The sequence below is a fragment of the Gopherus flavomarginatus genome, chromosome 7, assembly GCF_025201925.1.
Source record: "Gopherus flavomarginatus isolate rGopFla2 chromosome 7, rGopFla2.mat.asm, whole genome shotgun sequence".
Lineage (NCBI taxonomy): Eukaryota > Metazoa > Chordata > Testudines > Testudinidae > Gopherus > Gopherus flavomarginatus.
The window spans coordinates 20,534,891-20,560,029 of record NC_066623.1 but is presented as its reverse complement, the minus strand read 5'-3'; the positions used below and the strand labels follow the sequence as shown (position 1 = coordinate 20,560,029).

General features: G+C 42.7%; 2 protein-coding genes across 2 annotated transcripts; both read left to right on the top strand.

Annotated features, from left to right (window-relative positions):
• Positions 1-246: 246 nt before the first annotated feature.
• RPL26L1 (ribosomal protein L26 like 1) lies at positions 247-6,510 on the top strand. The gene is made up of 4 exons (XM_050962887.1): positions 247-353; positions 1,789-1,961; positions 2,458-2,598; positions 6,336-6,510. Exons 2-4 carry the CDS (start codon positions 1,794-1,796, stop codon positions 6,462-6,464), a joined length of 438 nt encoding a protein of 145 aa, XP_050818844.1. The 5' UTR covers positions 247-353; positions 1,789-1,793; the 3' UTR covers positions 6,465-6,510.
• Positions 6,511-9,455: 2,945 nt separating this feature from the next.
• ATP6V0E1 (ATPase H+ transporting V0 subunit e1) lies at positions 9,456-23,883 on the top strand. The gene is made up of 4 exons (XM_050962899.1): positions 9,456-9,674; positions 12,420-12,467; positions 19,389-19,522; positions 23,327-23,883. The coding sequence occupies exons 1-3, from the start codon at positions 9,571-9,573 to the stop codon at positions 19,480-19,482; spliced, it is 246 nt and encodes an 81-aa protein (XP_050818856.1). The 5' UTR covers positions 9,456-9,570; the 3' UTR covers positions 19,483-19,522; positions 23,327-23,883.
• The last annotated feature ends 1,256 nt before the right edge of the window (positions 23,884-25,139 follow it).

The window sequence follows — 25,139 nt, the reverse complement described above, 5'->3', positions numbered from 1 at the left end:
ATTTGGGGAACTGAGGCAAAAATGTGGGGGTTGGTCCTGCTTTGAGCAGGGGGTTGGACTAGATGACCTCCTGAGGTACCTTTCACCCCTATGATTCTATGACATCTATAACACAAGCATATAAGCCTTGATGAGATGCTAATACATGGAATAGTTGATCTGTGATAGATTGAATGCTTTAAACAGCCCGTCTTCCGCAGGTGCCGTTTGGCTCGGCGAACACCTGGTAGCGCTGCTCGCCTTTCCTCCCCAGCTCATCCTTTGATTCTCGCGAGAACTTAGAGAGTTCGGAGGGCAGGCGGAAACAGCATCCACTCCTCTTTCCTGGCGGCCATAGTGGAGCCAGCAGCGGGGTAAGGGAGGCGCTGGGGGGAGCCGGTATAATCCGCCGCCATCCGTTCCATGAGGTGTCGATCCCGTGCCCGGGGTGTTGCGGGGAGCTCGGGAGCCGTGCGGCCGACAGAGTAGTGCTTGTATGGGAGCCTGGCGGGGCAGGAGGGGGCTCCCGGTTGCAGAAGATGCCTGGGGCCTTTGTGGGGGTGGGATTATGCCCAATAGGGAATGGGAGGGTGGTCAGTAGGGGCCGTTCGGCTGGTGGAGGGAAAACACGGCGAGCAGCCTCTCTCCCCATTGCCCTGGGGGCGATCGCCTACTGGGGGCCTAGCCTCTTTGCGGGAAATGCCTTAAGCCGGGGAGCCGAGATTAAAGGCCCCACGGAGTAGTCTGTTTCGCCGCTGTGAGACTGCACATCCCCCCGAGGTGTCGGCCGCGCGGGGAGAGATGCTGCCCCTATTTTGGGCTGATTCCAAGATTCTGTTACCTCTTGCTCCTGTGTCATGTCTGGTGGAGTGTTTCCAAAAATGTGCACGTTGGAGAGTGTTTTGAATGGTACTCGTAGACCCCAGATTCCCCTCACTGTTGTATGCCTCAATTCTGTAATTGATTCTCTTTGATCTCTCCTTTCCTGTATTCTCTTTTCTGCTGATGAGCTTTTATGTTGTGGCCTGCTATTCCTGCCTCTTGTTTAGTTCCATGCTCTCTCGTCTCCCACTGAGCTTGGGCAGCACTAAGCCTCAGGGTCCAGTATCTTATTTGTAATTGGGTTGTTTCAAAGTCCTGTCTTGTATTCCTGAGCAACCCAAGCTCAGTGCAAATTGGAACATGCACATTTGAACACATAGGCAGGTAGAGGGCACATGTTTGCATCACAGAGGACTTAATTTACCTTTAAAACACTATGTGAAGTTACTGATATTGTGGGTGTCACAAACATTTGCTAAAAGTCCAAGACATACCTGAATTACAGGATTGCTATATGCCCTAAACTTTCATTTTTCTTTTTAATAAAAGCATACAAAAAGATGCAATCCCTGGCTCTGCAAGCCCCCTCAAATATCTAGGTTATGGCCGCACTGGAAATAGAACTGTGCTGGTTACAACTACCATGCTTAATTATGGTTATTACTAGTACAGTTTTCCTGACTGGTGTGCACAGTGAGTTTTGGGTCAGAAGAAGTGTTATAAAATAGTGCTATAGATTGTCAGGGTGATGGTTCACAGTATGGTTTTTCAGGAAGAACTGTCACCGCACTGGTCAGGGAACATGCTATATAACCTTGTTGCAACCTAATGCAAGCTAGAGTCTTGTGGATGGAAACTAAAGTAAGTGCTTAAAGGACTTTGTTGAAATCTAGTTGGAACAGTGTCATATCTAATATATGCAGAATTTCACACCTAGCTTGTTTTTGCTATAAATGCTTCTGAGTTTCAATTTTTTGCTTTGTGCAGCCAAAATGAAGTTCAATCCTTTTGTGACCTCGGACCGCAGCAAGAACCGCAAGAGGCACTTCAATGCACCTTCTCACATTCGCAGGAAGATCATGTCTTCTCCCCTTTCCAAGGAGCTAAGGCAGAAATACAATGTCCGCTCTATGCCTATCCGAAAAGATGACGAAGTCCAGGTAGTCCTTGTTGTGAAATTTGAGCCTTGTGGACATCTTGTTTTTATATAGAATCAGGAGAGATGGACCAGGCAACTTTAAATAGCTGTTAGGGCTTTGGAGTTAATCTCATAGCAGGATAGGCTATGGTGGGGGAGATGTCAAGGAAAAAAATGTGTGGAACACAGGTGTTTTGAGAGCCAGACTTGGTTACAGGCCTCAAACAGGACAAATACAGAAAAAGCAACTCCTTTAATAATTTAAACTTCAAGCAGTTTAGAGTTCACTGAATCTAGTTTACTGAAGGAGAAATACAGAACAGGGTGCGCTTCCTTTCCGTTATATCTAGCTGAACATTATATTGTCCATAGTGAGATCCTATGAGATCTCACTGTAATGTCGCAAACAAGGGGTAAAGTGGGATTTCAGCCTGTGAAGATCTTACTGTTCTTATTTATGTCTGAGACTGAGTTTGTGAAACTTGAAAAAGTTAAATGCTCTGGTTTTTTTTGGTCAGGTTGTCCGGGGACATTATAAAGGCCAGCAAATCGGCAAGGTAGTCCAGGTATACAGAAAAAAATATGTCATCTACATTGAACGCGTACAGCGTGAGAAGGCCAACGGCACAACAGTCCATGTTGGAATCCATCCTAGCAAGGTATAATATGTGCATGGGAACTGAACTTTCCCAAAAGGAATTTCTGCTAGCTCTGGAAATAGGTGTAATTTGTAGAAGTAGAGTGCTATCCTAGCACACATAGTAGTTTGAGAAGCAGTAGCAGTGGCATAACTATACAGTGAGGAAATGTCCTAGTTGCAGCAGGGAAGTAGGAATCAGAATTCTGGGGTTGTTTCCTGCTGTGAATTGATTGACCATGAAGAAATTATTGGCATCTGAACTGCAGGGTCTTGTGAAAGGCTAAAGCTTTTTGTAAAAATTTCCAAAAAGCTCGGTCATTTAAAAACAAAAGTACTGTTTCTTTTTAAAAATACTGTAAGTGCACATCCACATTGTAGTAACTGCCATGTTGGGGAACCCCTCCCCCCCAACACATACATCAGTCCTGCAGCAGTGAAAATGTGATTGTCATCTATTGTGGATTGATCTGATCCATCCTTCAGCCTTGCCATATGACATTTCTGCCACTCTGATGGATGCATTAAAAATACCTAAATACACCTCCATAACTTAAGGAGTTGCTGCCAGGAAGAATATTGTTGGTTGAATCTGGCTTCAGCCTAATATGGTTTAAGGTGGTTTGTATTCAGTGAAGATGAAGGAAATACTTGTTTTGCTCATTATAGACAGGCATTTAAGAATATATAGGGAACTAATGAAATAACAGCAAAGCTAGCTAGAAACCTAGTTTGAAGCCGATAAAACAAGACTTTTGCCTGGCCCACACTGACCAGGCAAGGGTAGTTTTGAGTGAACCCAGATCTGGCAGGTTTCCTGAAACCTCTAACAAATTGTGCATGTGATAGGGGGGAACAGAATTATATCCAAAGAACACAGTTTTGTATCCAGATACTGGGTTTGAACTAATGGGTTCCACCACAAATCTACACACAGTGGAAATATGACCTCATCTGTAATGCATCATATCTACCATTCTATCCTAGATAGGTTCTTATAGCGCATTCGTCATTATAGTAGCTGTGTGTCTTCTAGTAGTGCATTAAGCAAAATGACTAACATCTGTCATTCTTTCCCCCAGAGGAAGATGTTGATTTGTACTTAAGAGTGAAAAGTAATGAGTTTTCTAATGGTCCTTAGTTCCTTTAGGAATTAATTCCAGTCTTGGGCCACCCCCAAGAAAGCAGTGTCTCCTAAGGAGGCTCTGTTTCCATAAGGAAATGACCAGCTGCAAATACAAAAGAGGAGAAAAAACAGTCTGGTTATGTAGTAAACTTCTAGGGCAGGGGTCCTCAAACTTCATTGCACTGCGACCCCCTACTGACAACAGAAAATAATTTCTACGTAACCCCAAGAAGAGTGACTGAAGCCTGAGTCTGTCTGAGCCCTGCCGCCCCGGGCAGGGAGGACCAAAACCAAAGTCCAAGGGCATCATCCTCTGACTAGGGGGCCCGATACTTAAGCCCCATCGCCCAGGACTGAAGCTGAAGCCTGAGCCACAGCCAGTCTAATGCCAGCCTTGGTGACCCACAGTTTGAGAACCACTGTTCTAGGGAGATAACAGGAATTCTGCAGTTTTCTGCCTCTCACTATGGCAGAAGAAATTCCTCCTTTTGTCCCATTGATGATGCATTTATTTCTTCAATGCTGGCAGGAGCAGAATGAATACTGGCTAGATTGTACAGCCCTGCTGCAGATCTGTGTGGCTGTATTAGTCCTAGATCCTCCGAGTTGCATTTTTTTAAAGCAAATGGTATCAAAATATTGCTTGATGGGAGATACAGTAGATATCTCATTAACTCATTACTTTACAAATATAGGGGTTTATGTGTCTGTTTTTTCTAGCACTGCTTATTGGGCTTCTAGCCCTGCTTAATCCAGTTATGTTACTTCCTTGCCAGCTGGAGAGGCAGAAAAGTAATAGGCTGCTGCAAGGGTCTGGAAACTCCAAAGGTGCCCATTGCAAACTCTTGTGTATATCACTGTCTTATTATGAAATAACGTCAGGAATCTGGAAACAAATTGGGCTTGGCAAGTAATCAGTAATGTACCCATGTGTTAATAAGGTTTGATAACTGCCTTGCCAGACTGTAACCTTTTGACAGCAGCCATGCATTTACAGCAGAGCGCACACAGCTTGGTGGCTCTTGCATTCCAAGAAAGGGGACCAGCAAAATTGTATTTGCAATGTTGTCCACTGTTTGCATGACAAACTTTTCCCATTAGTATTATTTCCCAGATGCTTTTTATCCACTATGCAAACATGGGACTATTTTTGTTTCTGGAGAAGTGCTATTCTATAACTTGCTAACAGACTTAAGAGCTGAACTTGGTTGGAAAGATATTTAACTGTAGGGTGTACAAGCAATGCAGTTTGCTGATCTTGGGCTGGTTGTGCTATCGAGTGAATCTCTAAAAGAGAGAACTTTATTCAAGGCTGGAGCACAGGGAAATGCAGATTTATAATTGCAAGAAAGTAATCTTTAATCAAAATGTTTGAGAATCTACCTATGATTATCCTGCCCAAGATGGTCCTCTATTGAATGATTTATTTGAATAAACCCAGTGTATGTATGAATGATATTTACCATCAGTTATTGCTACTTTTCTTTAACCTATTTTATTTTATAATCTTTGTCTTTTAAACTTGTCAACATATTTGTTTATATTTTGAAAATATTTTGTACTGAATACATGGATTAGCCATGCTAAATGTTTTGTTACTAAACCAATAGCATGGCCAACAGCAGCAGTGTTTTCCAAAATTATGGGGATACCTCATTATGTGCCCTGTAAAGAGGAAGAAGTTGTTATTGTGGACACCTTTGCTTAAATTGCTTATTTTTGGTACTTATGCTAGTGAATGGTGAAGGAAGCTCTCTGAAGGTATGATCATTACATGTAATCAGTTGCAGTTCTGCAAATATAGTGTCAGTTTACATGGTATAATGGCCACTAGCTCCAAATTCTATACATCCCAGCTTGATGCACGTTGTGAATTTGCATGTTTGGTTTTCATCAGATAACATTCTTTAAGACTTTGAAGAAAACTCTGCATAGTAGAGCAGATGCAATGAGGGAATAGCAGGGAAAGGGTTAAAAATATATAGTCTTTTTAGCTCTAAGCCACATACCTTGTATAGCATCTGGTAATAATACAAGCAATAAACTTATCGTGTATCTCAGTGATAATTTCATTCTTTGACTGGTTGGTTTGCAATAACCTTCGCACCCAGAAAACCTCTACCTGTAGCTAAGACAAGTTTTAAAAGTAAGATCTATAAATTAAATTTATCGCAGCACACTAGGGCTATCAATTCCCAAATACCTGAATATATGTCTATTTCAGTCCATTGTTGTTTGCAGATATGTTGGACCCAGGATATTACCCCACCCACCTTGTCTAGTGTGGGTCCATGAATACATACAATTCTAGAGCTTGTTCCATGTGCTGGCCTTTGTGATGCAGTTTTCCAATTCACATGAAACTCTGGGCTCTGGAAAACTTGTAGGCTAGCAAGTGAAACAAGGAAATGAAAATTCAGTGTAAATGAAGAAATCAGATGGCCATCAGGAAAATCTTGGATTAATGCCCCTTGTTGCTTTCCACTGGTTCTCTCATGCTGTGTATTAAGAGGACCTGACCTGTCACTGGGGAGGCAGAGGTTTAACTGTGATACCCTCAAGGTGTTAGGATTGAACAGTTCTCTGCCAAAGTTTAATATTACGGATTTTTACTATTTCTCCTTTTTCTCTAGGTGGTGATCACTAGGCTAAAACTGGACAAGGATCGCAAAAAGATCTTGGAACGCAAAGCAAAGTCTCGCCAGGTTGGCAAGGAGAAGGGCAAATACAAGGAAGAAACCATTGAAAAGATGCAAGAATAGAATGATCTCCTGTGTGTCACCCATTAAAAGAACTACTAAAATGAAACCTATTGTTGTGTGTTCTACTTTTGGAAGCATTGGTACAGTCTGTCTGGATTGGTGTTTGTCTTCATACCGCTTTCACATGTTAATATTGGATGCTCAGAAAAGCACTTCTACTAATTTAAAAGAGGCTTGTTTTCTTATCTATTGGGCGCTTTAAATTGGTTAAAGCGAATTTAATATCTTCTCATCATGCATGCACATTGATTCTTGTATTCCTTTATGTAGTACAAGAGATGTGTATGCCTTTTTACGAAGCCAGTAAAGACAGACGCTATACCTAAGAGTTTACAGTATAAGAAATCAAGAACAGTAGCAAGAGTTGATGCAGGAAAAGTTGGAGGGGCTGGAAGGACAACTGGGGAGAAAACACATGGTTAGAATGAACAGTGCATGTACTGGGTCTTTTCTCCTCTCCATCTCTATAAAATAAAACTTTAAGACGTGTAAAACGATGTAGGAACATTAAGTTATTTGGTTTGAAGTACCACATACTTGGCAAAATAAGTAGGAGAAATTGGTGTGTCTACAAAAATTTGCTTTCAAGGCAGATGAGTGCAATGCTTGCAACCACATTCTCTTGCACTAGCCAACTTTTGTCTTCAAAGAAGTTAATGGGCTTGTCTGCGTATTAGTTTTACAGTGGCATATAGTGAAGTGGAAGTAGAAGAAGACAGACAAAGATATTGAAGTACCCTGTTGTGGTAGCTTTATTTTAGTTCTGTGCAGTTACTTAGTTGTGATGTGCCTTTAAATTATTACTGAAGTTTGAGGACAGGCTTCCTTCATTTTCACCTCTTTGTGAAATTATACCAGAGTTTATGTAAGTAAAACATAATTCCATGAGCTTTGACATGAATGTAATAGAAATGACCAAAAGCTGTTGCAGAAAAGGTGAAAACAGTTCACGTTTACTGGATAGCTAAGTGGCACAGTGAATGACTTATCAATCATTGATAGGCTTGGACAAAAATTCAGCCCCTGCCTTGAAGATTTACCATCTAAAACATGGGAAGAAAATTATGATATGCAAACTAGATACAGTCACCTTAGGTTTAAATAGGGACTGGGAATGCCTGAGCCATTACAAACATTGAATCTATCTCCCCTTGTAGTATCAAAGTATAGTGTCTGTTCTTATCAGCTTATTCTCACATTTATCAAACTGTACTGGGCTATCTTGTTTATCACTTCTAAAGGTTTTTTTTTTTTTCCCTTACTTAACTGGCCTCTTAGAGTTGGTAGGCCAACTTCCACCTTTTCATGCTCTCTGTATGTGTGTATATATATCTCCTCAATATATGTTCCATTCCATGCATCCGAAGAAGTGGGCTGTAGCCCATGAAAGCTTATGCTTAAATAAATTGGTTAGTCTCTAAGGTGCCACAAGTACTCCTGTTCTTTTTGCGGATACAGACTAACACGGCTGCTACTCTGAAACGGGAAGCAGTAAGAATCCAGAGGAAAGATTAATTTGGAATGTTTTAAATAATTTGTAGACTGCTGTTGCATAAATTAAGGCCTCATCATAGTCTCTTTCGGAATGTCTACACTGCACTTAGACACCCTGTGCAAGTTGACTGGACTTGTGTGGCTGTTTATTGCAGAGATAGATTAGCCCGGGCTCTGACCTCCAACTTCACTGTCCTAGCATCTGGGCTTCAGCCCAAACTGGAATATCTACACCATAATTAAACAGCCCCTTAGCCTGAGCCCAAGTCAGTTGGTACAGGCAGTGTAGACATACCCTTGTGGACCTCTTTCCATGCTTACAAACACAGTGTATAGTTTATGTTCATGTGGGAATGGGTAAACTGAACTGACATAGTCATGTTGGAGAACTGGGAAGAGTACTTCTGCTATTTTAGCAAAATAGTCCATCTCTATCCTTTGATCTTTGAAACATAGTATTTATCTCAAAGTTTAGATGGAGAAAGTGAAATGCATAGGTAAGGTAATCTACCCAAGCCATCCAGGGAGGCAGTCAGGTCTATGAAGTGAATCCAAAGTTACTTGGTCTAATCACTGCTTTAGACCAAAGGGCCACTTTTCCACTGATATGTGATAGGATTATATTCACATTCTCCAAACATATAGTCCTATGCGTGCTATACCAACCAAGGCCCATCGATTTTGTTATGGTGGCAGATATGGCCCCTGCGACAGTAGGTGCTGTACAGAAGTATAGTCTCTGCCCTTACAATCTAAGATTTGAAATGGAGAATCCAAGTTGAAACCACTTATGGACAAAGCAATTGAACTTGCTGCTCCTGGAGCGCACAGCACGCTCAGAAGAGTTTCACTAGCTGTTCCATTTCGTGGCTTCTTGCTTTAAACTAAATTCTTGAGGGTACGGCTTGCCCTCCTCTACTTCCACAGCTGGCACGGGGTCCCCTTTCTTGTTCAAGCCTAGAGTCCGTATGGGCTGCTTCGCACTGCCTGGCAGCGGGAATCTCTCTGCTTCCTGTAGCTGTGCAGTGAAGAATGAGCAGCAGGGGTGCGGCCTTCCAGCTTCTGGTGGCTGGAGCCGACCCTGCTCTGTCCTCTCCCCGGGTGCTGGGGGACTGCCTGCCTTACGTCCCTCGCTGAGAGGAATCGGGAAGCCGCCTACAGGAGCCCTAAACTGGACTCGCGCTGTGCTGCAGGGGACCTGAGCTCCTCCCCGCAGGTGGTGGCTGCGGGGCTACAGGAACCAGCTATTCCCAAGGGCGATGTCGGGAAACCTGGGTGTCCTGCTGGGCGTGTGGGGGCGACAGCCCGAAGCCAACATTGCTGCCGACGGCCAGGCCGCGCCTCTAACTGCCGAACGGGCTCGGTAAACCAACCGCGCAGGCGCTGTGAGCCCCACCCCGGGCACGCGCGTGCCTCGCCCCACTATGGGCCGGGTCGAGTGCGGGTTCCGGGGAGGGCGGGCATAGGCCAGTGTCACGGGCCGGGCGCTGGTTGGTCGGCCGGGCTGGGGCGGGGCTCCGCGAGCAACTGTGGCTGCGGCCGACTGGGAGCCGCGCAGGACCTCGGAGTGGTACCATCGCGAGTGTCTCAGAGTGAAGCCCCCAGCCCAGCCATGGCGTACGGCGGCCTCACTGTGCCCATCATCGTCATGAGCGTTTTCTGGGGGGTAGTCGGCGGCATCCTGCCCTGGCTCGTGCCCAAGGGGCCCAACCGCGGGTGAGTGACAGGCCGCCTGGAGAGAAGGGGAGCGGACCCTGACCCTGTCCTGGGCTGGAGAGTGTCCCCCACCCTCCGGCGACGGAGCACTCCGATGGGGGAACTGCCCCCGTGTCCCCCCCCCGTGACTGGGCAGGGCCGTGTGCCATGGGGGTGGGGGGAATAGGAACCTATAAGACAAAGCCCCAAATATTGGGACTGTCCCTATAAAATCAGGACAGCTGGTCACCCTAGCTGTGAGGGGAACAAGGCTCCTGAGGCAGGGCTGTGAGTCTGGCCTGGCTCTGGTGACCTTCATAGCCCCCCCACATCTGGGGAGCGGATCTGGCTCCTTCCCCTGGGGCCTCTTGTCCGCTTCTTCCTTCAACTGAAATCGGCGTCGGGGCCCAACTTCCCCCTTCATTCCTCCCCCGCCCCCACAAGCCTGTAGGAATCTTCCCTCTCGGCCTGCCGGGCAGGGCATAGTCGATAAAACCAGCGAAGGGCCCTTGCCAATAACTATTTCGACCCTCATATAATAATACAGCCTTCTTTCTGGAGAGTGGGAGGGCAGCAGGTGCCTGCCTGGTTTGGGGGTCCAGCTGCATCGCAGTAGCACAGACAGAAGTGGTCTTGTGCCACTTGCTCATCGTAGTTCCCCATTTATTTATTTTCTGTCTGCTTGAATGTGTCTGTCTTGCTCCTCCTGAACAGAGTCATGTGATTGGGGGGTGCAGACTAATGAGCTGCTTTGCTGTGATCGCTGACCATCTGCAGGGACTGAGCCTGAGACCCGATATGTAGCTGCTGTTGTAGTGTAGCTTTTCTTTAGCTTCTTTTAATGACACAAGAACCTTTTTCTCTGTACATCCTGCTTCCTGGCATGCTCTCCCTGTATTTATCCGCCAGGTCATAAGATGTTGCTGTTCTGTTCTTATGTACTTGGGAAGTGCTCCTAGGGTGAAGGGGCACATAAGCACCTATCAGGGGTTCTGAGGACAAATTTTTTTGGTGGCCTCAGAGTGTGACCACTTGCTCTCATACTTTTTCCTAAAATACTTAATTAGCTTTGGGAAAGCCCAATGAATATGCACAGATACATGTCCAAATCATTGTAACTTATTTATTGATAGCTAGTAAGCCTGTTGTGAAAAGTGTTATTAACAAACATACAAGTATCACTTTCCACAGCAGACTTACTCAGCTCTGGCAAACCTGGGGACAAATGAAGCCCCAGATGGAGGATTGGGGGTGGCTACAGGGGTGTTGGGGGTGGGTGGGTGGGAGAGGCAGCGGAGGGCTGAAGCCCGAAGCCCTGCAGCAAGAGCCCAAAGCCCTGCAGCTGGAGGATGGGGCCCAGGGATGGCGCCTGAAGCCTGGGGCTGAAGCCCAAAGGCCGAGCCCCACCACCTCTGAGAAGGTGGGGAACTCACCAGCTGCCTTTTCCTCCAGCCTTGTGCCCCATCTGTCTCCGGAGGTGGGACAGGGCCTAACCCCTGTGAGTGGCCCTAGCAACCAACACGAAGGCCGTGCATCCAGGAGCAACAGGGAGTGGGAGGGGATGCTACTTTGCCCCCCATGCCCTCATCCACAGCCCATGATGCTGTGGCTGCAAGAATTGAATAAATTATTCACCCAATTAACACCATCATCATCTTCTCATATATAATACATAGACCATTCACCATTTTGCATCTCTCAAATTTCTTGTACAGTGTATTTGATGGATACTCTATACATTATAATTGTATTGTGTTTTACTCTACTTTTTAGAAACAACACCAGCATTAATGTTAAAGTTACTGTTCTTGAGCAGATCTATGCATTTTATAGCTTAAGAAGCCGAAGTGAGTTACTTGATCTACCTATTTCCGGTGCTGATTAGGATTTTTATTATCTAGGTTGAACTCTTCTTACACAACTGAAAACCTGCATATAGAGAAATTCCTTTTTTTTTTTTTTTAATAAAAGCAAAGATCATAACACAGAATACCCATCTTCCATTGAGCTCCATGGGCAGAACATATGACTCTTTCTTGGAAAACATAATTTTCTCATCTATACAGGATTTTGAAATGTTTGTTCAGCCACGATTTTACCATTACAGCTTCAGTTTCTTTATTGTCATTTTAGTAACACCTGCTCCGACAATCCCCTCCAATAAGGATCTTCCCATTCTGGGCAACTGTCATTATCTCCAAGATTTTGTTTGTCCTTTTAAAGATCTTTAATTTGACAATAGTTACAGTCCACAAGATTCACTTTAAACAAAATAATTGGCTCTTAATTTCCTGGTTTTCAGTGAGACTTTCTGCAAACAGAGTATCCAAATGAAGAATTCTATAAACTGTACCTTTGGGTTTTCACATATAAATCTAACAGAAAAGGTGCTTTAGGATTTGGTTCTGATTTACTGTATAGAGATAATTGTAAAAAAGAAGAAAGCTTCTTATATGAGACCTTCCCTTTGGAACAGCCTTTTTAGACAAGGCTGTATGGTCTTGTGCTTTGTATTTACATATTTATACTACAAACAAAAATGAGATGCTTTTATTTGCAAATGGCAAACTAAATCTGTGCAGAGACTAGGTTAGAGAGGCATATCTATCTTCCAGTTATACTGTTACATTACAAGAAATTAGATTGTCATTAGAACATTCATATTTTGAGTCACCTTGCATGTGATCATAGCCAAATGCATTCTTAGGTTTATTTTCTGTGCCTATGACTCTTAATCAGTTGTCTTTTTCCTATTTCTTTCTGCAGTGTTATCAACACAATGCTGGTGACCTGTGCCGTTTGCTGTTACCTCTTGTAAGTATAAATAATGCCTCTGCTCCTAATAATGGCACACCTGATAAAAATGAAAAAGACCTCTTCAGTGAAGTAAATAAATGTTTAGGGGGGAATTTTCAAAGTACCAAAAGGATTTAGGAGCACAAGTCCCTTTGAAAGTCAGTGGAACTCTTGCTCCTAAATAGCTTCAACAATCTTGAAAAAATTCCCTTTAGTGGATAATATATTAAAGTGAATCTGACATATACCCAAAGTTTTAGTACTTCTATATTGATTTATCTTGATATTGTTTTCTGTTTTACAGACCTTGAATTATTCAGCTTAAGCCTCTTGAGGATTTCTCAGTTTCTGAATAATTTGTATTAATTGTAATAACTATTTGTATGTACCTATTGTGATAGAGTGGCAGGTCAACCATGCCTAAATCCTTTGAGGTGCCAAGAGCCCTTGACTTCCACTGAAATCAATGTGCTCCTTGATTATGCCTTATTTTATGGTATTAATAACAATTCTCTCTTAGCCACCTATGAGCAGCCTCTGCGCTCCTGGAAACACTTTGCAACCCTCTTTGCTTCCTTTATCATCTTTCCTGGCCAATAAATAGATGAGTTATAGGTACAGTGTGCAGTGAAAACCTTTAATTCTGTGAAATGATTTCTTCCTCTTGATAGAGACTTGTGATTGAGATCAAACTACCTTTCAGGCCATTTCTACACAGCACTTTTTTCTCTACAAGTACAGACTGGTACAGACAGTAAACTGACATACCTGTTGTGGGTACATCTTGCTAGGTGACTTGTTCATAATTCAATGACAGAACAAGTCCACTTGGGAGTGTTCACACGTTCTCTATTTGCAAGCCATCACTCATAACATACCATGGTGATGAGCTTAATATAAATAACCTCTTAGAGAGATACATCTCAATTTCTGGGACTCTGAGTGCAGGGATTGCCAGCACAAAGCCATGTTTTTAGTGTTTGCATTATTTGTAGTAGATGACATGTTTAAAGTAAGGTCTGTCTTGTTCCATCTTGAGTTGGTTTGGGACACAAGCTTGTGTGGGTTTGGCTTGGTTGAATGCTGTGATATGCAGGTTTTATACAAGCAAGGTCCAGTTTCTGTTTATAGTTAAACAGGCCTGAAATATTTCACATGTGAAGCCTTATGGAATCTGTCTCCTGGCTGACTTTTAGAAAAGAGCAGCTATACCAGGACACATCCTATCTTTTAAAAACCATTTAAAAAAATCTTTATTTAAATATGAAAAGATGTCTATACATAAGCACTGGGAGCCCTGTCCGTCGCACTTGCAGTTCATATAGGAATAACCACCCAGTTGCATAATTATGCTCTCACAAAATATATACTAACCTAACTTGACTTATTGGCTGGCTGAAATACCCTTAGGGCTTTTGATGGATGCCATCAAATAGATAACTTTAAACATTTATATTAAGCTATTTCTTGTGTGGGTATCTGCCTATTTAAGGATGAGTGCCTGGATCATGCTGTCTTGTACTTGTCAAAAGCAAGTATTAATTGTGGTAGGGGAAGCGGTGTGTTCTAAAAAATGCATACAAGTAGAATTTAATACTTGGCTGTCAGAGAATTACTGGATGCAGTGTAATGAAAAGCCTATACTGATGAATTTTCAGCTGGCATATGTGGAAATTGTATTCCACAAAATGTTAATGAAATCACGCTCTCATACACTTAACTGCTGTGAATTCATAAAGGTGATTCTATAGAAAGTCAATGGAGGCATCTTTATTCAACTTCCTTAGACTTTATGTGTAAACATGAATATTTGCCAAATTAAATATCCATGATGTGTTGCCCTTATTTCATCATGAAAATTGCATTTAGACTATGAGCAGATGAAATAAATTATGATTTGAAAGAAGAGGAGCATGATATGGCTGTAGCATCTTAATTTTTAGAGAGAGATTCATAGCTCCTAATAGAGGGAGCACACTGCCTCTTTCTAGGGAAATGTGAATGGCTTATTTATTTGTATTTAGGAGCAGTGCTGTGGTCCCAATAACTTGAATTTTGGAGTGCCATTGAGTATCCTTCTCAGTTTCGTAGCAATCCAGTGCATTATGAAGTAATCAGGTAGGCCCTGACAAGACTGCGGTGCTCTGTACATGTGTACCAGCGAAACTGAGAAGCAAGTCCTCACTTTCACTAGTAACTAACTCTCTTTGCTGTGTTTGATGGTCTTTGGGGTACAGTGATTCTGCCCATTTAGCTTTGAGGCACTGTGCTTGTCTCTGCTCTCTAGTTTGATTAAAAATAAAAAATAAAACAGAAAGTTTGAGGCGAGTGGGAATTGCGATTCCACATTTCTGACTTTGGCCCTGCCACTGATTTGCTGTGTAATCTTGGACAAGCCACTTAAGGCTAGTTTTTTTGTTTGTTTGTTTGTTTTTTAGGTACTGAGCACAGGCAATTCCCCTTGAAGTTAATGAAACTGAAGGGTTCTCAGAATCCCTGGAAATGAGTTTCTTTACTTTTCTGTGCGTCAAACGCCTTATCTGTAAAATGGAAATATTTACTTCACAGAATGGCTGAGGCGTGATTGAATGCTTTGAAATCCTCAAAGAAAAGGTGGTTGTGGAAGTACTGAAAGAGGTTAGCAACTACTGTACTGGAATAGGGCAGTGGTAAAACTGTTCTTCATTAAAATGACTTGTAATCTGCTCTTGTGTGTTGTGGAATGAGGGATAGATTGACTAATCTGAATAAATGCAAATAAACATGGTCTCAGGATTTATTCTCTGACATTCTCAGTTGCACCTTGCAAAGAAGGAAAAAGTAGAAGAAGCTAAAGTCTTCATACGTGATGTCTAAGGCTATGTCTACACTACGGACCTCACAGAGGTATCACTGCAGCTGCACTGCTGTAAAATCTCCTGTGTAGCCACTCTATGCCGGCAGGAGAGAGCATTCCCACTGGCATAATTAAACCACCCCAATGAGCGGCAGTAGCTATGCTGGTGAGAGCGTGTCTCCCGCCGACCTAGCGCTGTCCACACCTGCACTTCTGTTGGTGAAACTTATGTCAGTCAGTGAGGTGTTCTTTCACACCCCTGACTAACGAGTGCTATTGTAGACAAAACCTAAGTGTCTTAGTGAATACACAGTCAATCATATGGAATTGCATTTTTGGATTGGATTATATTTTTATGAATGTGGAGGAGAACTGTTGTCTCTTCTGATGCTCCAAGGTGGAATTGCCTTGTGTTGCATATTTATGGATTTGTTGTTCGTTTTTTTTAAATACTTTCTGGAAATATTGCACTTACATTCCATTTGTTAATCCTATTGAAGCTTTGGGATTTCAGATGAAAGGTTCTTTGTGTGAAAGTATTTATTATATTGGTGTCAGAGTCAAATTGATGTTAACTGCACTGTCACAAGTGTATTCCCCTATATATGAGATTCCCCTGAAAGGATCTACCACTCTGCTGAAGTGGCTGTTCCTTATTATGCAGTTTTTACAAAACCTTTTGTCTTGAAATTCTGGATTAAATAAAATGCAGGTATAAAAATTATCTTAATTTCTTTTAACATTTGATAGCACCAGTCTTAATGAAGTTCAGTTTTGTATCTGTTAAATGCCACTTAACTACCTGGCACTAGCCAAATACCTCCACATTAAAATGAATTTATTCCAATTTAATCTCAATTAAAAAACAGTCATTGCCATTTGATAAAATAAATTGGCTTCCTCTATGTGTGGAATTGGTTGAGGTCATCCCAATTAAGCTTGTTGACCGTGCTGTACAAATTTAGTTGCTTTGTGGGAAACTTTACACAATTTACTGTATATCCTTTTGTGCATGTGCTGTATGCTGTACCTCGCTAAAAGAAGTGTAACCAAACCCTCAGGAGCATGGTGGTATAAAGCAGAGTATATAGTGGTGGTACTACTGTTTTTGTTTTGTTTGTTTGTTTTTAAATTCATTTTTGTAATAGTTTTAGCTCATAATACTCTACCAGATACAAGCAAAGCCTGAGATGACCATTCCAGGTCTTTTTTTCCTATTGTCTTTTTGATAAGAAGTTTCTTTCTGTAGTACCTTCCATCAAAAACCCAGGGTGCTCAACTACATCTATTTTGAGATCACTGAAGCCACCTCTGAGATAAAAGATATAATCTGTGTAGGAGGACACAGCAGTACTACCCAGTAGTTCAGAAAAGAAAGTTTTTGGAATACTACATCAGTTGCATCTGCAAGAGAATTCTGGATGGGCTGACTGTAATTACCCAAATTAGAATCTAAATAGAAACCAGAATCTGACCTCTTATTCTGCTATAGAGAGAGACAGATTGTAGTGTTCAACCCATTAGAATGGAATTAGAATTAAAATTGCTCTGAAGTCTATACAGTAATAAAATGACATGGTTATCCTTGATCATGATGGACCATAATTTCTTTGAGTTAGCATGATAATTAACGTTGACTGTTGCAGGAGGTAGCATGTGGAATGTAGCAACACTAAAACATTATATGTTGGATATAGAGGTTTCCTTTATTGTGCTCTGAATGCCCCATTTTGTTGTTCCTTGTCGTGATAGATTATAGTGTAAAGCAGCTTGGTGTAAGATAAATGTGTGTGGGGAAGCTTTCCACAATTGTCTTTCAAAGCACTGAACTCTGTGCTCCCCTACCTTTTACTACTGTGTTCTCAGTGATCAGACCTCCAGCACTACAGGGAAGTAATGGAGCTGAAGAGCAATCAGGGTATTGACCTATAATGCCACTGTGCTTCAGAAGTTCTGTAAACAGCATGATCTGAACAAATAGCTTTTGAAACCAGTACAATGTTTGCCTAGAGCCTAATTGTACAGCTGTGGACATGTCAATATTCAGAATGAGTTTCCAGCTCATTTATTTCACAGCAGTTTTGGGTCTGATCTCCGTGAACATAGGGAGAGGTCTGGGCGTGTGCATTGGTGCCTGGAGTTCTTTTCTCTGCACAGGGTAAAGAGGCAAATTATCCCTTAACAGCAATCAACTGTTAGTTCAGGAAGTTAATGACAGTTGGTACAATGCACTCTGGTACTCTTCTAATCTGCCTTTGTATCTGAAAAATAACTTGTAAGTGGGCTACACACAGAGTTCTGGTGATGAAGGAGAGAATTTCTATCAAATCAATGAATGCTTGAGGGATTTTCTTGATATAGTAAAATGATTAGGCTACGTTCAACATAATATGCGTGTGATGCTGAGCGACCCTTTCCCTGCGGTAGCTAGGGATAACAAAATAAGAGTATTCTGGTTCTTCAGTTTACAAGTGAAAATAAATTGGCTATTTTCCTACTGGTCCTGGGTGGACATTTACCCACTTCATAATATCCATTGTGCATATCAGCATGAGTGACTGGTCTCAGTTGTTGATATACACTCAGAATACTATTGAAGGTGTGAGGGGTTGTTAGAACACTATGGGCACAGCATTTGCTTGATTTTTAGCTAGTGTCCTGCTTAATCTTGTTACTTTTTAGTATTAACACCACTAAAATTTACAAATATTTATTTTGTCAGTGCCAAGAGGATTGACCTTCCTTTTATCTAACCCTGCATCTTTTGCCTAAGGCTTCTGTAGCCATTTTGAAGCTGACCTGACCAGCACTTCATTTGCTGGTCAAAGCATCCAGGTTTATGTGGAATTTTCGATGACTGCCTAAACTCTTTGATGCATTTGTGGCAGCTCCCATTCAAAGCTGCTCTGCTTTTTCTCCTCCTTACAAAGATTCTACAAATAGCTGATGAATAAGACAGTATGTTCACTAAACGTGTATATAGTTAGTATTTTACTTAGATCTAAATCCATGCAAATGAGAAGGTTTCTTTTGTAAATATTACAAGTTCAGAAAAAGCTAAAGCAAGAACATTTTATAATACTGAAAAATTTATTTCTGTTCAGCTTTCCTGGATATCTTCCACATCCCAAATTCTTCTTCTGCATTCTGGCTGTGGTTTCTGCTGAGTTAGTCTTTCAGCTGCTCTGAGGGAGAGGCGGCTGCTGCTGCTAATCTGGATTTTGCTGTCATTGATGTTGTTTCAGTAGCTTTGCACCTTTTTGATCTAGACACCCATTTCTCTGACTTCCATTCTCAATTTGTTCTATTTTTGTTCAGGCTCTTATAAGAATTATATTGGGGGCTGGTGGTTTGAACGTGTTCAATACATTTCATTAAGATCTTTTATTGGATCGTAATGTTCCTTGTAAAGCCAAGCCTAGTATCTCTGATTTATTGGGGGGAATGTCTCAGGCACAGAGGTTGCATAGTAGGGCAGGAATACAATCAAAATTTCCCAATTCCTGTTCCTTGTTTTAACTGCTAGATTGTACTTCTATCCCTCCAATTTAATCTTTGTCATAATGTTTATTGATATAAAAGAGGCTCTGCCTTCAATTTAAATTTCATCTGTATTCTGTATATCTAAACATTTTGGCATAGTGACGGTTAAAGTAAATGAGACACATACTCCTTATTTGGAAGGTGATGTCCTTTAGTAACCCTCTGACTTCTACTGCCATTCAGGGAGGCCTTGAGCAGCTCTAGAGGCAGTGTTGTTGAAACATGGGCCCAGAGGATGGGAATGTGTCCCAGAGCACTTCACCTTTCAAGAAGCAGCAGCAGCAGCGAATTAAAAAGATGCTATAAAATCCAACTGACAGTGTTACTTTAAATTGAACAGGATAGTTCTCAGTCTAAACATGCTACAGTCTTCTGAGGTGTAATACAGTGCTAGAGCTCTTCCATTAATGTGAGACCTTTAGGAGTTTGGGTTTAGCAGCATTTTGACTTGATGTTAGACCTTTAGCGATGCTGTCTTACTGTCTCCTGATAGCCTTTATGCTTTGGCGAAGTCATCCATACTCTTGATGTCGTTTTTTTGTTTTTTTTTTCCCTTGCAGTTGGCTGATCGCGATCCTGGCCCAGCTCAACCCTCTCTTTGGTCCACAGTTAAGCAATGAAACAATCTGGTATCTTCAGTATCACTGGCCTTAAAGATGTCTGTCCTCTCTGCTGCCTTTTTTTTGTGGACTAGGTAAATATGGTTGGAGACCTTCTCCAGTTATGTCTTTGGGTTTGTTAAATGCTCAGTGAAAACTTAAGCAATAGCATGGATAACGGGTGGGTAGTTTCATAAGAGGAAGCAGTGTTTTCGCAGTCTGTAACAAAGAAGGATTTGAGTTTGGGACTGGGTGCTTTTAATCTCATTTGGAGACTGAGATGTTAGAACTAGGATGCTTGATTTCTGAAAGGATGGAGAGGGGAGTGCCACACCATGTGACAGCAGGTGGTTTTGGGGGAACCATCTGTTCCTCCTAGCAACAAAATGAGAGTCCTGAAAATGGGTATAGAGGGCGAGGGATATCTTTGTTTTCTTTAACACTTATCATAAGTTGGTTTTGTTTTTTAACAATCTTCAAGTCCTTACACTATTATGGTTGAGGTGACCTGACTATCTTCCTGCAGAGCAGGTAATCCTCCAACCTTAACTCTCCAGAGTAACATTATTATCATTTGTATTATTGTTGTGCCTAGGAGCCCAAGTCATGGACCAGGACCCCATTATGTTAGGCTCTATACAAACACAGAACAAAAAGATGGTTCCTGCCCAAAAAATCTTACAATCTGAGGGCTGGTCTACACTACCCATTTAGGTTGACATAAGGCAACTTACATCTACCTAATTATGTTAATGTCTACATTACAGCCTTGCTCCCCAATGCAAGTGCCATACTCCATCTCCACGACAGGCGTAGGGCTTATGTCAGTGTAGTTAGGACGATGCAGTGTCTATGTAAACGCTGTGTTACTTACATTGGCTGTTGGTTGTCTTGTCAATTTTAGGGCAGGAGACATGAAATTGACAAGAAAGCAGGGCAGCTACAGCCCAGGGTCCCTCCTCCTGCTCCTGTTCAGCCCCTCCCCTCGATGAAACCCCCCCTACCACCACCCTAGGTAGCCCACCAGGAGCCTGTAGAGCAGCTGGGCTCCTGACAGAGAGCTGCCAGTGGAGCTGAGGCGCCAGGCACTCTGCTCCCCACACTGTCCTCTTAGGTCATTGCAAGCCCTCCTGGTGAGGATGTGTGCCACTGACCCAAGGAGGGTAGTATGGACATATAGCCACCATAGTATGCAGTGGTGTAAGTTGACCTAATATAGGTCAACTTAAGTTTCTAGTGTAGATATATTCTAAGTATAAGACAAAAGACGGCATTTGTCAGCATGACAGGCAGTGTCTCAGCACACAGTGGGGACCAGTTTCATCAACATAAAAAAAAAAAAGCCATGGAATTGAATGAATAATTCAAAGCACTGTGTTCTACTGCCTTTGTCTTGCAGCTTTAATCCCCCCTCACTACTATAATTTTCTATGTTTTGAAAGAATTGAACAGCAGTATCTGGATGATAGCTGACAGTGCTGCTCAATTGGATGTTGGTTGTAAAGCTTGTTGAGTACTAACCCTTAAGCATAACTCTAGTGTTTCCAAATCAGGCTGAGCCTGAATAGTATCAGACTGTGGTGTATGTAAGTCTGTTTCCTACTTTTTCAGTAGAAGCCAAAGGTAGGCTGGGATCTGCTGCAGATAGAAAGCTCTAACAGTGTACAGCGGCCAAGCTGGATTTGTTTGATGTGATTGTGCTGGATTTTGTTTCTGCTGAGTAATGACCTTGACCACAGGCAGAAGGGCTGGCATATTCCCAGAAGGCCAGGGGATTGGGATTGGAATTGGAATATAATCACCTACATAGGATGGACACTTCAGACTAGAGGGTGGGCCTTGCTTTTAACTAATAATGAGCCGTCTGCTCCATGGAGTGTGCTGCCACTACCAGCCAGAACAAGCTGGAGTGAGAGATGGAATCTAGGTAAGGCTATCCAGAGAATATCTGTTGGAAGATGTTTCCCTTTTAGTGGAGTAGCATCCCAAACCATTACAAATAAATTGATACTGAGGAGAAGGGGGATTAATGTCTGATAGAACGGGGGTGGGCAAAATACGGCCTGCAGGCCAGATGTGGCCCGTCTAACATTTCTGTCCAGCCTCCTCTGCCCCCTTGCGATCTCTGAGTCCAGGACGCTAAAAGTCCTGCGGCACAGTGGGGTACTCAGGCAGGCTACCTGACTGCTGTGGCCCCACGCCGCTCCTGGAAGTGGCTGGCTGCTGCTGGCACATCTGTCCACGACCCTGGCAGGGGAGAGGCGGCTCTGTGTGCTGCTCCCGCCCCCAGCACCGTCCTCACAGCTCCCGTTGACCATAATCCAGTCAATGGGAGCTGCAAGGGTGGTGCTTGCAGGCGCAGGCAGCACACGTAGACCTGCTGCCCCCCTACATACAAGGGGTGCCCAGAGACATACGAGCAGCAGCCAGCTGTAGCCACTTCCAGGAGCAGCATGGGAGCCGCCTGTGGTAAGTGCCTCTCGGCCAGAGCCTATACCTCGCACCCCTGCCCCAGGTCACAACCGCCTCCTGCACCAAACTCCGTCCCAGAGTCCTCACCCTCTCCTGCACCCCAACACTGTGTACCAGCCGAGAGCTCCCTCCTCTACCCAAGCTCCCTCCCAGACCCCGCACCCTCTCCATTAATATAGTAGAAATGTACGGCCTGTGACAACTTTCCAAAATTCATGGAGTGGCCTCCCCCTGCAAAAATTATTGCCCACCCCTGTGATAGAATGACCAGACAGTCCCTCATCTGAAGGGATGGTGAGAGAGCAAGTTCGAATCCAGTCAAATTATGCTGCCAGAGAATCCAAATTACTGATTTGAGGGCCTTTCTGCTTGAATTCCTGTGATAAGTAGCTATAAAGCAACTTTTGTGGGTTTTTAACCTTCAGCTTATGTGGTATCACTGAGTTACACATGTGTATTCTTGCCTGTGTGACCAGAAGAAACTGGTAGCAACCATGCTGGGTATTGACCAATTTCTTCTGCCATCAGTGTACCTATGGAGCCACACAACCTTCAGTGGGCTTCTTGCTCCAGAACAAGCTTGCTATACAGACTGAAACTGAAAGAGATCTTGGATGTGCATCCCTGGCGTTACTTTGGAGATTCTGTGCACACACTACTAACATCCAGGGCACCTGCCAGAATTCTCATCAGACCCATTTATAAAACTGCACAACTTCACAGCTGGTAGCTTCTAATGTGACCCAATTAAACATGATACATGTACTAACACCATAGATGATGCTGGTTTGGGGATAGATTTCTGCAGAAAGAACTTTCAAACACCTAAGCTGACGAATTCTGTCCATACTCTATATAGCTGGGTGGCCAACCTGTTGCTCCAGAGCCACATGCAGCTCTTAAGAAGTTAATATGTGGCTCCTTGTATAGGCATCAACTCTGGAGTGAGAGCTACAGGCACCAACTTTGTGCGGGAGGGTGTTCAATGCTCAACTCCTGGCTCTGCCAGAGGCCCTGCCCCTACTCCACCCCTTCCCGCCCACTCCCTTGAGCCTGCCATGCCCTTTGTCCTTCCCCTCACCCCACCCCAGAGCCTCCTGTGTGCCAAGAAACAGCTGATGGGGAGGGAAGGGGATGCATGACTGGTGGCGCTGCTGGTGGGTGGGAGGCACTGGGAGCGTGGGGGGAGCTAATGGGGGCAGCTGACATATTACTGTGGCTCTTTGGCAATGTACGTTGGTAAATTCTGGCTCCTTCTTAGGCTCAAGTTGGCCACCTCTGCTGTACAGTTACTTGGCTACAACTGTTTCTTTACAGCATGGTATCTTCCTAGAAAGCAAACAGCCATGGTTAATTCACTGAGCAGATCTTCAGCTAGTAAATTGCCTCTATGAAAGAGAGTGACTGAATTGCCTTTTGCTTTGCAGGTAAAGAAGATATTTCCTCTAGATGTAAAAACTACATTGATCCAAAGATGCCCTTAACATAGCTGGTTGGATACCAAACCTGCTTAATGCCTTAATGTTTGTATTGTGCTTAAAATGGCTTGTTCAAAGCCTTATATTTTTCTCCTGGTTTCCTTTTTAACTGTTTAACAATGTGCCTAATACGTAAGATTTATACCTCTTTTTCTGTACTATATACTTCTACTTGTTTCAATTACACTTGAAAGTTAAGTTTTATAATTTTTTTTCTGGGATATGTGAGTTTGAGGGCAGCCTCTTCCTTGTCCTCGGTGTTGCACATTCTCCATGAGCTTCATGAAACTTCCACACACTAGGCTGTCTATTTATAGTGTAATACACAGGCATTTTCTGTCTGACTACAATTGCATAAAATAAAGTGTACAACAAAGCTGGTGACTGGGAGATGCTGCCACGTGTTTATGGCATTTATTTTTACAATGGATTGTATTCTCAAACGTTTAATCTTAAATTTCTGTGTACATGGGAATAAAATGAATCTGCTGCTTTATATGAAACATTCTTGGGAAGTATCTAATGGTTGTATAGTTGTTTTGGGTAGACTTCTGTAATGTTAATCTTGCTTAGTTAGTCAAAGAGTTCAACTTCTGAAACTTTCAGAGCTTTCAGTATGTCTGTATCTAATATTGCTTGTTGTTTCACTATGCCATCTGAATGTAAGAGTTCTTATCTAGCTGACTCCAACTCCCCAGCTGGTGATCTATACTGAGGAAAATTACGCGGCTGCTTTCCCTCTGAATCCTTTCTTGTAGTGTTTCAAGTTGTTCAACTTCAGTATCTATATTTTCCATGATATATAGTAAAGGCCTATGACAAAATAGAGCTTGGTGCTTTGGGCTAAAGCACCATCAAGAGTTAGTATAGAAAGCCACTGTCCTAATAATAAACTGCCTTAAGTTATGCTACAGCAACCAACCCTATCTAATGATAAAGACTGCAAGTAGGGAAAAATACTAGATATAGATATATGCATGTGCCTTAGAAATAGACATTATGTGAAAGACCCTTCAGAGTAAATGAGTTCTAGAGCTGAGCATCCCTCCCAGAATGTTCTATTGCCTGATGCTAGGAATTTGATCTTGGAGATTAGAGAGCCAATTTCAATAAGGCATAAGTGGAGATACTGTTACTTGGCTAACTTGATGCCAGGACTTTTGGGGGTATTGATGGTATCAAACCCTTTAGATTGACCCAGTACAGAGCAGAAAGCACAAGGACTACATTTATTTTGTACTAGCTGATGTTTCCAAGTAATCCTCAAAGGTGTTCTAATTCTAAACAGAGATCATGCCAATCCTAGGCCAAATGTGAAAAAAGACATAACTGGTGAAAGCCATGTATATCAGCTGGGCCTCCATGAGGAGAGATTAATCTAGTACTACCTGAGATTGGAAACCACTGAGGTGCAGGAAATTGGGAACAAACCTCTTCTATGCAGGGTGTAATCAAAATCCCAGTTCATGCCTACATGGGTTTGACACACTTACCCTCCTTCCTATTTAAAACATGTCCAGGATTTTGTGACCATTGCAATTAGCCACATCTATATAGAGCTGAAGGGGCATCTCCATTATACATAAGCCTAAAATACAATCTGTGATTATGATGATATTCACCCCTTTGTATTACAAAACAACACAAAGACAGCTGTTAGCATGCATATATTACAGTCTGAGCAACAAATGAAGAGGCATGCTAGGGAACAGGATATAATTCAGTGCTTTTACAAAATTAACTACTCGGAGGTATCAGATGA

Excerpts from the sequence above, each read along its gene's own strand:
- RPL26L1 (XM_050962887.1), top strand. The coding sequence starts at position 1,794 with ATGAAGTTCAATCCTTTTGTGACCTCGGACCGCAGCAAGAACCGCAAG. Across the intron at positions 1,962-2,457 it reads GAAAAGATGACGAAGTCCAG|GTTGTCCGGGGACATTATAA; the intron begins GTAGTCCTTGTT and ends TTTTTTGGTCAG. Across the intron at positions 2,599-6,335 it reads TTGGAATCCATCCTAGCAAG|GTGGTGATCACTAGGCTAAA; the intron begins GTATAATATGTG and ends CTTTTTCTCTAG.
- ATP6V0E1 (XM_050962899.1), top strand. The coding sequence starts at position 9,571 with ATGGCGTACGGCGGCCTCACTGTGCCCATCATCGTCATGAGCGTTTTC. Across the intron at positions 9,675-12,419 it reads CCCAAGGGGCCCAACCGCGG|TGTTATCAACACAATGCTGG; the intron begins GTGAGTGACAGG and ends TTCTTTCTGCAG. Across the intron at positions 12,468-19,388 it reads GCCGTTTGCTGTTACCTCTT|TTGGCTGATCGCGATCCTGG; the intron begins GTAAGTATAAAT and ends TTTCCCTTGCAG.